This window comes from Bombus pyrosoma, linkage group LG6 (genome assembly GCF_014825855.1).
Source record: "Bombus pyrosoma isolate SC7728 linkage group LG6, ASM1482585v1, whole genome shotgun sequence".
Taxonomy (NCBI): domain Eukaryota; kingdom Metazoa; phylum Arthropoda; class Insecta; order Hymenoptera; family Apidae; genus Bombus; species Bombus pyrosoma.
The window spans coordinates 3815797-3834287 of record NC_057775.1 but is presented as its reverse complement, the minus strand read 5'-3'; the positions used below and the strand labels follow the sequence as shown (position 1 = coordinate 3834287).

The window sequence follows — 18491 nt, the reverse complement described above, 5'->3', positions numbered from 1 at the left end:
TAGTTTATTCAAGGACTGAAATTGCTAGGTATGTGGACATAGTATCTGTCAAGGGTATAACAATTTATTTTATACTTGACAGTTGTCAAAATACTATAGATAATAATTATTTAGTTATAGTACAAATTTAATTTATAATCTTAATTTAATAATTTTACCAATTGATGTTTCAAATGTACATCTTACATTTCGTTTATTATATTTACCGTTTATATTTTCTGAATTGCATTCCTCCATTGTTTAAAATTTAATAAATCAAGTTATGCCATACATTTTTAATCAAACAATTCACATACAAAGTGGGTATTGTAGTAAATATTATTTTTTATATTTGATTAATCACTATCTAATTACACAAGAAAGACTGCCTTTGTATTAAAAATTTTATAGTCCACGTTTTTGAAAAAAATTTGTATCGCAGTAATGAAAAGTTGTACCTTGTGATTCAGTGTTGCAAGCACGTGTATTAATAACCGAGTATTTTAAATAATGTGACATACACACATTTTAAAATGTATTTTTTAAAACTTTTACAAGTTTCAACTAGTTTTGTAAGGTTTCACCAAATTTAATAATGTGCAACATTTAAAAAAATGTTCTACTTATAGTTTAAAATCTAATGCTGTTCAAAGCAGATGCCAAATTTTAGAAAGTGCTGTTCTATCATATGAATACTATGAATTGTGTATATAGTATTTTCAGAATATCCTTCATGAAAAATATTTGTAACTATACCGCAATCAAATATCGTCCATAATTACTTAGTTTAAGATCTGAGCAGTAATATCACTACTGTGATAACAAAAACTGAGTCCTGTTGTATTGTATTTCTATATTTAATATTGTCATATTATTTTTTATCTTTTGTGTAATTAAGCATTGCATGTTCAATTTAAATATGATTTAATTTGACTTCAGCTTAGTAATAAACACTGATATAAAATCATATGTAAGAATTCAACATGTACGATCACTAAGTCAATTATTTAGTATGTAAAATGATCAATCAAATCAAATGTAAAATAAATTTTATGCTTGACTATATTTATATTCAGATGATAAATTAAAAAATTTGTTAAAAAAGCATTAATGTAAAATTAATTAATCTATACACAGTCGTAACATTTGTGCCTTATCAAATCAATACATATGGTTCTATGCCAATTGCCTTATAGATACTTTTATCAGTGATAATGCAGCATAAAAAGAATAATAAGATAACTGATAATTGCACAAAATATTTGCAAAATTTTCAATTGTTTTTGAATATTCCATATCTATGTATTATTTTTAAATATATATAAGGAAACATCACATCGTTTTAACAATAAATGGTTTATTTACAAGACATAGTTATAATTTTGTACATACTACTGCCCCCAAGAATTCCTTAGACCACACTGAAGTTCTCAATTATACATAATATTCTTAATATTAAAATAAAATTCATTATACACATAAATATATTTACATTATATTTATATAAATGTTTACATATTAATATACGTAAAATAATGTAATTTTTATTACGCAGAATAAATATGCATATTTATTATTTCATACGAAAGAAGTAACAACAGTGTGGCCCTTGTTTTATTAGAATAAATATTCATATAGAAGTTATCTATTTACTTATGCAGAAGTAAATTACGTGTATCCGAGATATTATATTTATAATTAATTTAAATAAATTCATAAGAATTTATATTATTTGCTAGTTTTGAGATGGAAAGATCTCTCTCATTCTCTATCTATATACCAATTTTTTATCTTTTTCCAATTTTTTACACCATCCTATAACTTCTTATATTGACCATATGTTATCCGTCTTATGCCGGATCATCATGAATGTACGATTCGATAGATTATAGAAATTTACAATTGAACGTAAAATTATTACTTGATACTGCTGACGATAATGAATAAAGTTAATACGAATATAATCATACGTTATTATACTGTGTTTGTTATAACAATCATTTTTTTAATTTATATGGCTGAGAATAAGAAGATACTCAACTCATTTCTTTAATAAAAAAAAGTGAAAATTTAATAACTTATGGTTTTGCCATAAAAGGGATAACATATCTTTTGTAGATACATTGCACAAGATTTTTTAACAAGGATTTTCACCAATTATAAAATTTGAGGGAAATGTAGAATACAGCAATAGAAAAACGAATTCATATAATAAACAAAGTTATCATATATGAATTCATTTGATATAAATGACATTTAATATTGATGACACTGATCTATTACTTGAATCTACTATAAATGATTTTAAATATAATTCTCTGTGTTTACAACTTCCTAAATTAAATTATAAATATTTCAGATCTATTTCTAAACCAATATTTTTAATTCATGTTGTAGATAAAACTAAAATTTACATTGAAACCTAAATTCTTCAATACACCCACTTTTTCAATAAATTCCCCAGAATTAACGTTTAATTAAAGGTCAGTTCTGTGCGTATCTTAGCGCTCGTAATCTTCCAGCGACGAGAAAACTTGGATCTTCTAACATAGCTTTTAAAACAGCCAAAAAGTCGGCTGCTTGGTCTTCATCAATTGCACGCCTATCATACGATAAAGTTGTTGACATTTTTGTTATTTTTTGTAGCGCGGCATCTGTAAAGTGATACGTTATATTTCCTGCACTTTTGCGAATATAAAATACAGACAATACATATTCTAAAATAATAAAAATATAAATTTCTTTAATACTTTTACCTAGTTCCTCACGACCACTTCCAACTGCAAGTATTGCAGTTTGAGGAGGATTTATGATTGCACTGAATTGTTTAATACCAAACATTCCCAAATTGGATATTCTAAAAAATATTGGAAATATAAAATTTGCAGTTTTATATTTTATATAAATTCATTTATTTACGTGAATGTTCCTCCTTGGAATTCTTCAGGTTTTAATCGACCGTTTCTAGCTTTCTCGGCTAGTTCTTTAATATTTTGCGAAATATCTGCTACACTTTTAGCTGAAGTATCAAAAATAATTGGTGTAATAAGACCTGTTTCTGTAGCAACAGCGACAGAGATATCCACCCTTGGCATACGAATTATCTGTTGAAAGATGAAATACATTGTTCTTTGATAATTATCTACGTAATAAATTTCAACCATTGTGTCAAATCGTATACTAACTTGATCGTTTTGATACAACGTATTAATAAATGGGCATTCGATTAGTGCGTGTGCGGTTGCTTTCGTAACGAAATCGTTTATCGAGACTTTAATACCGTCAGCTTTTAGTTCGCTACGTATTTCATTTAGTTTATCAATCTTAATATCGACGAACGCATAAGAATGTGGAATATTACTCTACAAAATTGTCAAGACTGTATTATTATGTTACTTATGAAATATAAATACGAAATTTTGTTGCGTAAATGTATAAGACAACTTATAATTACTTTTGATTCTCCGAGTCTCTTAGCAATAACACCACGTATATTAGAAACTGGGATATCTTCATACGTGGAAGGACGGCCACTAGGTACATGTGCTTTTGAAGGTACATCGCCTGGTTCTTTTCTACCTTTTTCAAGTTTAGGTGCAGCTGCTATTTAAATATATAGGTACATACATATTAATGCATATTGTATTTTAATATTTTCGTTGTTAGCTTTTGCATACCTGTTTTTGGTGCAACTTTCTTTAAATTATTTGCTTGAATATACGCTAAAACATCACTTTTTAGTAATCGATTAGGTCGTCCAGTACCTTTGACCGATTGTGCACTTAACCCGTATTCCTCCAACAATCGCTTTACTGCTAAACCATAAACTCTAAAAAAGGAATATAATAACGGACAGCACTATTGTGAGCAAATATTTTTGCACCATCGATCATAGGAACATTTTTATACATACTGTCCGCTTGGTACAGGTGTTTTATCTGCAGTCACTGAAGCTGGAGCAGCTTCTGCAGATGGTGCAGTAGCTGCAGATGGTTTTGTAGTTGTCGGGATAACAACATTTTTCCAATCCATTCCCTTTTCTACCATAATGGCAATTAATTGTCCTACTTCCACTTGACTTCCTTCAGGAACCTAATAGGCGAATCTTTAGAAAGATATTTCCAATTTTAAATAAAACACGACTGAATCTATAATAAAAGTTATGTACAAGGATTTTTGCAAATACGCCTTCATCCTCAATTTCAAAAGTCATAACAGCTTTGTCCGTTTGAATTTCTGCCAGTGCATCTCCCGGTTCTATCTCCTCTCCTTCCTTTTTAAGCCACTTTACAATTGTACCTGTAGTCATAGTTGGTGATAGTGCTGGCATACTGACATTTGTTCTAGAAATAATAATTAAACAAATTTTTAGCATGTGCATTATTAATTACTTCAATGAATACGTACTGGCCAGGAGGTGGTGGAGCTGATGTGCTCGCAGTAGGTGCCGCTGTTGCTGCTGTTGGTGCAGAGGGTGTTGATGATGGAGCTGCAGGTGTAGCTGAAACGCTATCTGGCATTTCCACGGATTTCCAATCTTCGTCTACATCAACAGTAAGTGCTATTAATGTTCCTACTTTGATATCTTTGGTTCCTTCTTGCACCTAACAAAATATTATATTCATTCTTATAAAGAATTTCTAAGTAAAATATAAATATATAGAATTAATTAAACTGAAACTTGGGTACATGATTCCTACAATTATTTTTGCAAGAACACTCTCATCGTCAACTTCCATAGTAACGACTGCCTTATCAGTTTGGATATCAGCGAGCGCATCCCCTGGTTCAATTTTGTCACCTTCCTTTTTTAACCATTTGACAATAGTACCACTTTCCATAGTAGGTGACAAGGAAGGCATTAAGACTTCCTTTCCTGTGACTAAAAATTAATTAAAAATTGTGATACTGTAAAAAATTATATACTGAACAGCACAAAAACCAACATGGCTTTTAAATTACTATGATAGTTGATTGCATAATCAATCTAAATAATATAACGAATACATGATTACACGTTGAAGTTAATAAAAAATAGGAGAAATGATTTCGCTTAATATCCTCAATATTATGATTTGTACGGTAGTAATTAGTGTTATTTGAAATAAATATTATTCGAGATACATGACCGTAGGTTAACCTCAATTTCATCACGAATAAGAGTGTTAATAAAGTATTTCTGAATAAATTGCATACCATCGAGAACCCAACTTGTATGGAAACATAATCGTTGATATTTTAACGGCACAAATATTCGAGGTATTAGCCGATTACTATTCTTAATAGATAAAAGTGCAATTCTAGGTATCATCATTTGCGCCATATTTGATACGAAGCAATTAATCTAAGAGTCGTCTAAGTACGCGTATATACACACACACGGAGATCGCTTTATAGAGGCAACTTTCGACCTTCACAATGAGAATCTGTCTATTAAAGAATTCATTGGAGGGGAACGTTACCCACTTAATGTTTCTCCATGTGTGATATATACACTTTCACCTTTTGCTAAGTAACTATAAGTATGTATCCTCTATTTGATTTTTTTTATAGAACCATTTTATATCTTTTTCACCTAGTACACAAATATTATACGTTTTAATTTAAATCTCGCGCTTATTGGATTATAACGCGAGTAACGTAAAAGATATGGTCATTGTACACGTGGTCGCTTATGTAATTGCACTACTTAATAAAATTAATAGAGCTAATCATGAATATCCAGTATGTAAGTTGAATAATCCATCATTAAATTATATTAATCCATTAATACATTGTAAAATCTTATGCATATCTTGTTTCAATATGAAATTTGTTTAAACGGTATATATATAAAGCTGAAATTAAATCATCTTTATACAGGATAAAGATCGAAGACATAAATAAAAAAGATATTATTTGTAAAATTTTTTATTCTCTAAGTATATAAATAATGCGTTGAGTATCCCAAATAGTTGTTAACTTTTGTTTTCAGAAAGCCTGTTAACTTTTAAGTTATTAGGAACATGTAGGGCGCTTTAAGCTATTTATAATTATGTTTCTGAAACAACAAATTATTTATTACCGTAAATTATACGATTAAAGACAATTATAGTTTATAGTTTTAAGGTAAAAAGATATATAACGAAGTAAATAAATGCTGTATTGGATTATAAAAGTTTTGTTATAAATGATATGATGTTTATTGAATTTTCTTCATTAGGCAAGTCTTACAACATATGATTATGATAAATGAACGAATAAGATAATAGCCGGAACTTGCTGCGTATCACATATTCGTTAGCAAGATGAGGTGATTATTTGGTCCACATTGAAATATCACGATGGAATTTGTCAGTCCTTTTTTTCGACGAGTTTAAGGAACGTTAGGATTTTATTGAATTCTACACTCTTCTCGATCAGCATTTTGAGGCCAATCGCAAATATTATTCCTCCCGTTCCAAATTAACTTGTTGGGACACGTGAACTTCAGTGGTATTCCGTGAACACACTCATAGTACTGTAATAAGAAACATATACATATGTACGTATGTACGTAAATCATGTATAGAGGCTATCAAAATGATAAAATTGTTTATAATTTACTAGACGACAAGATTAATAAATTCTTATACAAGCTTCATACTTCTTCATACTTTTTAGGATATTTACTTACAGAGTGACATTCTTTAGATGGAACGAATTTATTAGCGTTTTCACAATTGATTTTATGTGCTTCGTCATTGTCTATCGGCTGTTGCGTGGATTCGGATTTATTTGTTTCTTCCGTAGTACAAGAAGTTACCTCTGGCTTCTGAGTAGGTCTTTTTGTAGGTTTGTGAGTCGTAGGCGGTCGAGCAGATTGAGTAATCTGGGTACTTTGAGTAGTTTGAATATTATCCGACGACATGGTACTTGGCGGCCTTGCCCAGTCAGGCTAAGAAGCAAACAATAACTACAACTAGCAACTACTAAATACTACGATGTAGTATTTTTAAAAGACAATTTCATATTCCGATATTGTTTTAATTATTTGCAAATATGTATTAATTAATCTGTTAAACTAGACAAGCTTGTTTACAATTTCAATAAAATAAAACAAAATTCTTTACCGTAGGAGTGGTATGAAAATCTTTATCTGGCACGATATATCCTTCTAAACCTTGATTAATGACATTCATCAGAGGGTTGCGGTCACCGCAAAGTCCTTGAAAGTCGTCCATGTCGATGGCCCAAACCATGGCACCAGCGTATCGAGATTCCTTGATGAAATCGATCTTGTATTTCACGCTCTCCACGTTTTCATAACCAACCCATTGTGTACCTGTGATTATTAGTTTGACGATAATCAAGGATTATCATTATCGTTTACTCACTCAATTATATGCGTACCTTGATACATGTATGGGACTTTGCCAATATCGTCAAATTTTTCAGTCCAGTTACTGCCTGGAGCTTGTAAATTGGTACAGATCTTCAGATAGATATTTTCGATTAGTTTCGAAGCGTAAAGTTAGAAGAAACGTAATATTTGATTGATCGTACTTCGTAATAAGAAAGGAATCCCTTAGCTTGTGTGTATTTTCCAGGTTTACCACCTCCAGCCTCTTTGTTAATGTAGGTGCCTGGCTCGTAATTGTTGTTACTTTGACTGAGGGTGAACGTACGTCCGTATAACGGAATGCCGACAACCAGTTTCTTAGCGGGACAGCCTTTTTCTTCCCAAAGCAGAAGGCCATCGTGCTAATAAGAAAAAGTGGAATCTTATAAACAAATTATGCTATCATCTTGTACGGCATATATTTACGCTAAATTTAGTTTTCAAGTAGGATTTTTTGATTAATTTCACAAATAAATTTTAAATAAATTTACGTGATAAATCAGAAACAAATTTCGAGAGTAAAGATACACCTACATTTTGCCAAGTTCTTACCACATTTAATTTTTCGTATGCCCATTGATCGTGTGGACGACGATAAAGTGGACTGTGTACATCAGCAAATCCAGCCCAATTACCACGAAGATCGTAAGCCATTACATGGACTGCGTCCATATTTCTATGGAAATATTTTCCTTATTTATCACGACCATATAAATTTGATTTTAATTCACTTACTTGCATAATTCTGGCACGTGATATCCTTCGTCTAGGCGGAATTTTGCCATCGGTACCGCCATCGTGAGCTCCCATCCCTTGTTTTCCTTGTCAAAAGCACGTCTTAATTCTTCGACAAAGTAGAAGAACTTGTCCTTGTCGGAAAATCTGCCACCTCTGTCAGAGGCGCCAGGGTATTCCCAATCGAGATCGAAACCATCGAAATCGTATTTACGCATAAATTCTGGCGAAAAATAGTAGTAATAGCAGTAATATAGAAATAAATGACGAAAAAGATAAAGAATTAATCAGCACGATAAAATAAAAAAGTAAGTATTTGCAAGTTTACTTACCAACTACGCTCTTGACGAAGCTGTCGCGTCTTTCCTTCACGCTGACCAGGGCACTGTACTTTCTGCCACCCTCTCCCCAACCACCGACAGCCACGGAGGTTTTCAGATGAGGATACTTAGATTTAAGGTTGTTGAAGGCCAAGAAATTGCCTTTATCTTGATCCAGTTCTGGATCCAAGATAAGTATCTCCCAAGTGACATTGCTCACACCGATAAACGAGTAAATGATATGGGTGCAGAGATCACCCGGAATATCATCTACACCGTAACTACCGACATCCGGTCGATAAATGGCCCAGTTACTGAAGTAACACGTTATTCTGGCAGGCTGATTTGCTGAAACTTTTCCGTATTTTCGTTTTCAGTATTATTCAATTGTTGTTATCGATTTTTTATTCGAAACAAATAGTGCGTTTACCTGTCGTGTAAACGAGAACCACGAGTAACAAGGAAAGTGTTAGAAAATTATGTCCCGATGACATTTTCGTGCCTGTGAACAATTAAACGTAGTTAATCTTATTTCAAAAGTTTCTAACGATATTTCGGATAATAAATTCGTCGAGAATAAATTTTCCGAATTTTGTTGGAAACGATCGGTATCATTTAAGAGGTTTCGATGTTTCGCTTACTATGTTGCACGGTTCTGTATATCGATAATAAAAGATTATAAATATTACCTAAATAAAATAATGCAGGTTAAATTGAACTTTTCTTTAGCAACACGTTATTCACCTTTGGTGATTCAATCGATATCTGATAATTGCAGTTCACGTCCGAAGTAATTCCGACATGCCAATCGCCGCTTGGCAGTATCAACGTCTGCTTTAGTCGAGTATCGAGGCGTCTCTGGAAGACGAGCGATCTACCGCGGCCAGAGTGATCGTTTTATCGAACGTAGTCGTTCTTCAAACAGAAAACGATCCAAGCCGACCGGTTTTCAGTAAAGTAAATACCGCGATAACTCCGTGAATTTTTTCCCGAACAGTCTCATGTTATTCTTGTTGTCGCACGAGCGCCGAACAAATGACCGCGTCGCGATCCACTCGAGCCCGTTTCGTCGATCTTAATCTTGATCTTGGACTTTTCTTTCGCGTTGGCGGAAGGAATTTCATTTTGAAATTGAATGGATCGCGTCTTGTTTGCTAAATTCGATTCGTTCGCTCTCCGTTGGTTTAATACTCTTGCGATACCACGTACCGTTTTCTCCTCCCTTTCTTTCTTCCCCGTTTCTTTGTTATACATTCTTTTATTAATTTCTGCTTAACCTTTACCAAGGCAATTACTTTTGACGTTATATTGGATATTTACGTTTTCAAAATCTAGAAAAGTTGCCTCGGAAAGGAGATGGCGGTTAGAACCGAATAAGAATCGAAGATCTTAATACAGATAAATAATTTCAATAGATAAGTAATTAACGGATATTTAGATCTCCAGAGGAAAAGCCATTTTCATTGGAAGAACGTTGAAATCGTCGAGGTAATTTTTCGCAATTGTACCGAATCGAGCCAGACCTCTGCTCGCATCGAGACGAAAACGAGTTTGCGTCCAGCGAAAGAAGTGGCATAGAACGTTAAAAGTTCAAGCACCTTTTTAACGGGAGTTCAAACGCGAGAAGCCAAAATCGAGGCGACATTATGCGATACCCACGCATAGAATGGTCCGGACGATAAAAGTCAGGTATATTTTTTACGCGTTTCTCGTCGATAAAAATCGTCGCAAAATAAAGCTGCGAGATGGTGCTCGTAAAAAATCGTGGTTCGTCCTATTGCAGGCCTGCACCGAGAAAATTACAATACACGGGACGATTATTCGTATAAAACTTAAGGCAAAGCGGTATCGAAGATACGTTCTATTTCATTAAACGTAAACAAAGATAAAGAAATTGCTGTTGTAAAGGCAGTTCGATGGAAAATTTCGATAAAATCTCGATTGGGAACAGCGTCGAGAGAACGTTTACCCTTCAGCGCAATTAACGTTTTCGGAATTATTTTCATAGGAATCGCGGTAGACGTAAAAAACATTCAAAACGAAAGAGTGGAAAAATAGCGCGAAAGGAAAGCGAATGAGAATTGAAAGAGGCAAGAGAACAGATAATGTCTTCTTTGCTAACGCGTTTCTCTAACTCTCACCATCGATAAAAACATTCTTTGACATTATTTCGGGAGGATCGTTTATATCGTTACGTTGATTCACGATCAAATCGTTTCAGATCATTGCCTCGCTTCGATGGAGCGCGAATATCAATCGAATATCGATTGCTTGGCAAAAGAAAAGTAGGAAAGTAGCGAGATGAACGAGGAACGAAGATGAAGAGGGATGGAAGATGGTCCTTGGGGTTTGGACGAGTTCAGCGTTGAGTAAAAGAGCTAGATAATGGTTCTGGGCTGCGAAAATAGAAAAAGATACCGATGCAAGACCGCGGCTTTTTCGTTGCGCGAATTAAAATGCCGGCTGCATCGGATTATCCTTCGACTATTATTCCGCGGGTTGCACTGCGAATACAAACGCCGCGAATCCATACCCATACCCAGAAGAGATCTTCGTTTTAACCGACACAATAATTCGTACTATTAACGACCTGCCGCTTATCTTTCTACTATCTGCCTCTTGGGACAGCTTAATCAGTTTGCCGATAACTTATATTACGAAGGTCTTTTTCGAAGAAATTCGGGAATCGCAGGATTTTTCCCTTTTTTGATCGAATACTTTTGGGTTCTTTGCAACTTTGATAAAAGTTTTGAAGTAACGTTTCTTTCTCGTTCTGAAACTTTCGTACAATGCAGCCAAGACAGATTTAGCTTTCAAAGGAAAGAGAGGTTGAAATTTGCAAATTCGTTCTTAAACGGAATGCTTTCATTCATGCGCATGGTTTCGAATTAGTATTCAAGGAATGGATCGAAGAAGAAAGGCTAGTTCCCTTTTCGTACGTATTCCTCGTTAGTCGTGCACGTTTTCGAGGTTCTTCCTACTTTAGAAGTACGCAGCAACGCGACGTAACTATTTGCGAGTTAGACGATCGATCCGTCGTGCTATCAGTTTATTGCGTTTCGTTGAATACATCGCGAGCATAAAAAATTTATGTATGAAAAATCTATTATCTTCCACATCGACATTCTCAGCGATATCGAATCGATCGACGAAACTAATTCTTTCTTATTCATCTTTGTTTTTTACATTTCATCTATCTGACAGGTATCGATATCGAATAACGAAGAAACGATGGCAATTAAATCTTCGGGTTTTATCGTTAAGTTTCTCGAAAATGAGACTGTCGGAACTCTGTTGACTCGTTCAAATCCTATGCAGACTGACCTTCGAGTTGCAGATCGACGAAAGAGAAAAAAGAAAATGGAAACAAAGCGAGAGAACCGCAGACCACGTAACGTGTCAACGATCGCGACGAAATTCCACGCGCTTGGTATAAATATCGAGAGATCGTTTAGTTTCGACTCGACGATATTATTGGACGAGCATAATTGACAATGAAAGTTATCAACGGCCTATTTTTATAGTATTTTATAGTAGAGTATTCGAGTATCTGAACGAAACTATGTATCAAAGTTTAACGTCTACAACGACTTGTCACGTAGTTGAAGAAATGCGTTGTAACGGCTGATGGGATGATTTTGTTGATCATGAAAAACGATCAACGTTTTGTCGTTTACTAGTTACAACGTTTTAGTACCGAGGACATTGATCGGGTCGTCAAGTATCAAAATGAATATCACGCAGTGCGATAAAATGATCGCGATACAAAATGTTAATTGTCAAAAGATAAACGTAAGAAGGAGAGTTAAAATCGACGTTAATGGAGACACAAAGGGGAGATGGTTAAAGCGAGGTTGACAGAGAAGTAAAGAGAGGAGGACTCACCTTCGCGACAAGCGGGTAACTCAGAAAAATCGTGGCTTCGGCCGAGTGTTAAGCTCTCATATATACCCAGGTGGACCTCATTAGAATTCAGGTGCAAGACCTACAAAGGCCTGGCACGATTGGTTGGTTCGTCGACCCTCTGCCTCCCGTCAACCACGAGGGGGACAATCGCGCGACGATCACGATTCGTCACAGCTGATGTCTCGCCTCTCGGATCAACCGACTCTTTGCCTTCTCCGATTCATCATCGATCCCTTTGTTTCCGTCCTGTCCTTCTCTCACACACTTTGCTTTCATTCTTCTTCATTTACATATACCTTGTTGACTCGTAAGTCGCAAATCGCAATACGGATCGCTCGTATCTTTTACACGCTCTTTCTCAAAATTCTCGGCATATTCGAATTTTCATTGTATCGCATGTGTAAAATTGAGAGTATTTTCTGAGAGGGAGACAGTCGGTCAGACACTAGGATTACCTGCACTACCATCTTCTCTTTCATCTCATTTCCTGTTCAAGTTTTCTGTTACTTGTATGATATCGTAATTACACAATAATTCGTCGAGAGATACTTGTCTCAAAATTGAAATTTTCGTTATCATTTGCACATTAATTCGTTATAGGATTTTGTTTCTAAACGTGTTTTACACGTCCGCGATATATTAACGCGTAGCAATTTTATTAATTTCATATCTCATTATTTGAAGAAAATAAGCCGACGGCAAAGTTGAATGCAATCGAAAACAAACTAAATCTTTTCTTCGAAATAAACTCGTGCCTGGAACGTTGTACTTGTTTCAAAAGTACCTGAAATAAGATACAACGAACGCTTGAGTCAAGGTTTCGAGCGAATCGTACGTAGAAGGTAGAAGAAGAATCTCAGCTCATGTAATATGGATTTTATTTTATTCGTGTAACAATAACAGTTCCTGTTTCCACAGTAGTTTCCTTTTACAATAGCGTTTCGGTGTTTACATCGCTTTAACAGTCCGCCTGGCGCAGTGGCAACCGCAGAAACCAGCCCGTCGCTGGTTTCTCAGGTACCATGGACCGATCGGACGTCGAACGAGGAGTTTGCAGCGATGAACGAACGTATCGTCCTTTTTTCCCCGAACCTTTGCCTTCAACGTCCGCGATGATTCGCGCTGGAATTGTACTCCATCCACAGAGGAACGTTCTTAAAAAGGGCACGATGGTACCGATTGCCTGATAGGGCTACTCTTTACGAGCTAAGCTCTTTTTCTCTCGACCTATTCGCGTCCCGAAGGAGCGATCGCGATTCGATCGTTGGTTTCACCGTATATTCTACGTCGTACACGGATCATCGTATCGTAAAAAACTATTCCTAATGTCGATGCCTGTGGACCGAAGAGTTCTCGATAATAGTAACGCATTTCTACCATTAATTAGCGTGATTAGCGAGATACCATTCTCGGGGTTGACAGTCGTCGAGGGGAGATCCTTAGATTTAATCGTTTGTGCTGCGCGTTAGTCTCGCTGGTTTTCGCTTCTTTTATTCTTCCTCGTTTAATTGACGAGCAGTTGCCGCGTTTCGCGATCGATCTGCTTTTGCGAGTGTAATTTGGCACTCTCCGATTTCGCTCGAACGCTCTCGTCGTTCCCAATTGTCTAAGCATTTTAACAGATTGCAACCGTACAACATAGTTTAGAAACACTAGCACGATTTTGCGACGCTTCGCGTCTCAACGCTGCCTTCTTCCTTCCTTCTTAGTCCTTTGAAGCGTTGCTTACCATTTTCTGCTATGTTACAAAGACTTTGTCATTTATGTTTTCATTTATGTCTTATGTATTTATTATGTCTTTGATTAAAATAATATTAACGAATTCAATTCCCGCTTCAAAGAATTAAGTTTCGATTATTAAATTTCCATCGAAATACACGTTGGCAATCGATGTCCATTGAATGGATACGATGCTAGACACTTTTATGGAACTTATCTAGTCGCACGTTCGAGGTCGTCCTTTTTTTCTTATTGTTGGACAATACGTTGGACAATCTCGGGTGACAAACACGAGAATCGACCTCAGAAAAATATAATACACGCTGCTTGGAAACGTCAAAAGCGGCGTAAACGATTCACGTAGAACGAAGAACGATGTTACAGGACGCCTCTAAAACGTACAGATGTATATGTTACACGTTGCTTAAATTACAGACGATTCAACGTCGGTCAAACGTATGCATCCGTATGAAGAAGTTGGTAAGAAAAGTATCGAATAGAATGGCGAGTGTTCGAGTGATTCGTGTGTCGTATAAATCCATGCGTTTGATCGCGTCGAAGTTGGAGCAGATCTACGAATGAAAATACCGATCGAACTTGCAGGAAATAATCAGAATGTTGCATCAAGCATCGTTCTCTTATTTATCAGAAACGCGACATATAATATACGTTTAGAATGGTACGATTAAAGGAATTAATGGTCTGTTAAGACGAGTCATTTAGATATTTTATTTCATTTTTTACTAGATTACTAAAGATTATTAAATTAATCTTTCATGATTGCTTTAAAGTTCTTACTTTAAGACTTTCTTAAGCCTGACGGAAAATGGACATTCCGATTGTATCTCTGTACAATAGATAATAGAATCTGGATAATAGAATCATCTTCTGTACAGAATTCCCGGGTATTAATAAATTGTATTAATGACTTGTATTAAAAGACTATTGTTTTTATTTTGTTTAAAAGTTATTGACAATGGAAATCAATCAGTTGTTTATAGATCACTCTGTTATTAAGAAATATGTTGTTTAATCTGTAACGTCTTACATTATTTTTGATTGAAACAACCGTTAATTCATCTACTTATACAATTGCTGTACATTGTTACGTGACGATAACGTTGATAATAAACGTTTCACTGCAATGACTCGATCATATCTCGCACGTTAATAACAAAGCGTAAAGCACACAGAGAGATGTTCGAACAACTTATTTAAAATTTCATATACCCTCGATCGGTGTTTCACACTATAAATCCACTCTAGTCTCAGTCAGTTCAATGCGATCGTTACTTATAGCGATCTTTATTAATGTTTAACTATGTTGCGCCGCTCGTAGCATCTACCGTAAATTCAACCTTAAATTTTACCTTATTCTTTTTACCTTATCGCTAATATGCTCGTTTCTCTTACGTAAATTCGCGGATGACTTAAACCGATGATTCCCGAACTCGTTGCAATATGTACAGATACAATAAATTACTTGTTGTTGATTAACGTTACTGTAACGTAAATGTAAACTTGAAGAAGTATCCGTGAAAGCACGACTTTGCGTAACGGACAAATTTCACTGAATTCGATCCATATACGCGTATAAAGCTTTCATTTCATTTTCATCTGTATTAACGAAAAACTTGTAAAAGGATAGATTTGATAAAAGAAGAAAATGAAATTACGTAAGAATGGTAATACTCGGAGGAATTTATAGTTTGACAAGATTGCAATATATAAATTTTTCGCGAGATAGCACGAGAAATAAAGGCGAGATATAAAGTGTACTTGATTCTTCCAGCTGTTTATAATTAGCCGAACTCTCTGATTAACTATACCTCCGAGTGGGTATTTATTTTATCCCTATACTCGATTCTCTTTCTCTAACTAATGGCATTCGCACGAATTAAAGGAATTCGATTACAGTCATTCGTTAAATGAGTCGCATTGTGCGATCGTTCCTTAATTTATTATTATTGCTAGTGATAGAAACTCGTGGAAGCATTCTCTTCGGATAGAAGAGTAAACATCGAGCCAGAATGGCGTCAAGCAAGATGGCATCAGAATATTTATTACTAGAACGTTTTACGTTGGAGCAACATTTACGATTATAGAATATAGGTTTCGTAATTAGTCTTTAATTTTACGACGACGGAATTTTATATGTTTCGTGTATTTATCGTTAAAAAATGTATAAATACGAATAGAAGCATTCTTTGAATACAAACATCTCGCGAAACCGTGGAACAGAAGTATGTATTCTTAATGCAGATTCGGTAATCCAAGAATGGACGACAGTTAAAGTCTTAGGCGCATCGAAACTTGAAACCATCCTGTCTCGATGTCACGATTAAACGATAAAACGCTTCAAGTAAGAAAATAGCAAATACAAATTATTTTTCGTTAGTCGATTAAATCAAACGATACTTACTATAAACAAAATCAAACAAAAATCCATTAGAAAAAAGAACATGTAATAAAAAATTAGATAAAGAATTGAAATAATCATTCGAATATTTACTATTTTCTTCTATAAATATCATTCACCTAATTCTGTTCGACACTCATTATACTGTTAGTCCTTATCGACGATCCAGAGAACAGCTATTTATTATCGGTTTATTTAATCCATGATTATGTACAATATTCACGCAAATAAAAAAAAAAAAAACAACATCGTTTTCTTTACCTTTTATATAATCGTAATAGCAAGTGTCAGACGAGTCAGTCGTCTGTTATGAAATTTGATAAAACGTTACACGAGGAAAGATGTTTGTTTCTCTGTTGTTCCGGGCTGGCAGTAGAGTTTTCTCTTTTGTGCTAAAAGGACCTGTATTTGACAGCTATGTCCGAGGGACAATAACGACCTTGATCGCCTTACGAGTAATAATTCTCTCTTTGCTGATAGAGCGGTAATGGCGTTACGGGCGAGAGATCCTCGTCTTCTAAGCTCGATTCGGTCTTCAAAGGAAGAGTGGCCAATGCTTTCACTGTTAAAGTGGAGAAGTTAATGTCAAATCAATGTGAAAAACTCGCAATAGGATTTTTTAAACTCGAGGTTTATGTATTTGTATTTGTATATAGAAATTTCTTCAAGATTTTCGAACGATTAATTTACTTTTCCAACGAACGTTCCATATCAAGTAAGATTACTGAGGAGAATGGAAATTAATCGAGGAAAGGATGTATGAAGGGTAGTAATGTAGAAAAAAAAAAATGAAGAAGAAGATGAAAGAAAAATATAAACAAACCTGAGAAACGATAATATGATGTGCGTGTCCTATATGGGAAGATGGAGGAAGCATGTCAGTCAGTGTGCCTGGTTACCTATACACAGCACAAACAATCCAAACAACGCTCACTACATATGACACAACGATGTACGTATATCTCGCGTCGATAAGGCTTTCAACGAGCAAATTAATTATATAGTCGAAATAAAAATATTCATGACGGCGCATGCCAATGAAAAACATTTCCAACATCTTATGTACGGAACTGTCAAATTCTTAAACAATTAAGTATCCCGAGTCTAAATACTATCGCTAGTTGCCGATAAAAATAAGCAATTCATTTCGATCGATAGGTGACGATATTCGTCCGTTTCCGTTATAAAATATACAACGAACGAATCGAATAAGCGTAAGCCTTCCGCACTAGGAAATAGCAGAAGGCACGAAAGTCTACCTAAACATTGGTCATGCTGTCACACCACTAGTCGCTATATATTAGATACAAGCGGAATAAATCAAACCAATAAACTATTCATCTGTAACAAACTGCCACGTACCCGCCACCATCTTGCTCTTTTCCATGACTTGCTTGGCCAAAATTTGATTCAGTTGCAAAATGTGCTCTCTTTGCCGTTTCTCTTCCACTACTTTTCTCTTCAAGCTGTCTGATTGCTCGATATTGATATTATCGTCTGAAAGAGATAACGAGATAACGATTCGCATGACCGTTTAATATTTGCGATCTTTTAGTAACTTAAAAACTAATTTATCGTTAAAACGGATGCATACCGCTTCCATCTGGCGCAGTCACGGTTGTTTCCGACAGCATCTTTCTTATCGCTTCGGCTTTCTTCAATCGTTGCTCTTGTTCCTCCGCAGTTAATTCTGGCGTCTGGAACGCGATTGTTTCAACGTTATACCAAAGCATCGATACCAATAGCGTACAAACTGTATTTACTTTCGCAAGTTTCTCACCTGTTCAGGGATATATCTTTCAGGGATTACGATCTTGTTGGGCGTTCCTAGCAGCTGATCGATGGTACTCTCGTTGTACTTCAGCTCTTTGTGACTCAAAGTCGATCTTACGACGTCCGGTGCGTTGATCCTCGGCCTGAGCGCTCGTTCCATATCAAGATCATCTCTGGCTCTTCCCATTCCCTAGGGAACATCAAAAACGCTTCTATATCGACCGCGCGCTTTACTTGGACGACACACGCAACACGACAAAACGACGCCAAAGAAATGACA

At 35.2% G+C, this 18491-nt stretch overlaps 3 protein-coding genes across 20 annotated transcripts in view; all 3 read right to left on the bottom strand.

Annotated features, from left to right (window-relative positions):
- Positions 1 to 1316: 1316 nt before the first annotated feature.
- Positions 1317 to 5362, bottom strand: LOC122568139 (dihydrolipoyllysine-residue acetyltransferase component 1 of pyruvate dehydrogenase complex, mitochondrial-like). Of its 2 annotated transcripts, none has more exons than XM_043727533.1 (11): positions 5176 to 5362; positions 4680 to 4861; positions 4387 to 4583; positions 4148 to 4322; positions 3893 to 4071; positions 3657 to 3808; positions 3434 to 3579; positions 3165 to 3341; positions 2899 to 3083; positions 2736 to 2836; positions 1317 to 2633 (listed from the first exon to the last, which is right to left on the bottom strand). In XM_043727533.1, the coding sequence occupies exons 1-11, from the start codon at positions 5300 to 5302 to the stop codon at positions 2464 to 2466; spliced, it is 1791 nt and encodes a 596-aa protein (XP_043583468.1). In that variant the 5' UTR covers positions 5303 to 5362; the 3' UTR covers positions 1317 to 2463. The 2 variants fall into 2 exon arrangements, with proteins under 2 accessions (XP_043583468.1, XP_043583467.1); XM_043727532.1 differs by having other exon boundaries at positions 3434 to 3582; positions 5176 to 5359.
- Positions 5363 to 5873: 511 nt separating this feature from the next.
- On the bottom strand, positions 5874 to 9317 carry LOC122568140 (endochitinase). 2 transcript variants are annotated; one of them, XM_043727535.1, is made up of 10 exons: positions 9084 to 9317; positions 8825 to 8896; positions 8407 to 8748; positions 8075 to 8297; positions 7892 to 8015; positions 7504 to 7701; positions 7351 to 7432; positions 7071 to 7282; positions 6635 to 6895; positions 5874 to 6478 (listed from the first exon to the last, which is right to left on the bottom strand). In XM_043727535.1, the coding sequence occupies exons 2-10, from the start codon at positions 8886 to 8888 to the stop codon at positions 6353 to 6355; spliced, it is 1632 nt and encodes a 543-aa protein (XP_043583470.1). In that variant the 5' UTR covers positions 8889 to 8896; positions 9084 to 9317; the 3' UTR covers positions 5874 to 6352. The 2 variants fall into 2 exon arrangements, with proteins under 2 accessions (XP_043583470.1, XP_043583469.1); XM_043727534.1 differs by having other exon boundaries at positions 9139 to 9317.
- A 3844-nt stretch (positions 9318 to 13161) lies between these two features.
- LOC122568136 overlaps positions 13162 to 18491 on the bottom strand; it is a 187620-nt gene continuing 182290 nt past the window's right edge. For 15 of the 16 annotated variants that reach the window (XM_043727523.1, XM_043727530.1, XM_043727516.1 and 12 more), the window contains 4 exons: positions 18219 to 18401; positions 18033 to 18135; positions 17801 to 17935; positions 13162 to 17000 (listed from right to left, as the gene is read on the bottom strand). In XM_043727523.1, the coding sequence (XP_043583458.1) occupies positions 16888 to 17000; positions 17801 to 17935; positions 18033 to 18135; positions 18219 to 18401 (534 nt within the window). In that variant the 3' untranslated portion in view covers positions 13162 to 16887. Of the gene's footprint in view, positions 17001 to 17261; positions 17338 to 17800; positions 17936 to 18032; positions 18136 to 18218; positions 18402 to 18491 lie in introns of all 16 variants that reach the window. The other variant, XR_006316988.1, reaches the window with a different exon arrangement.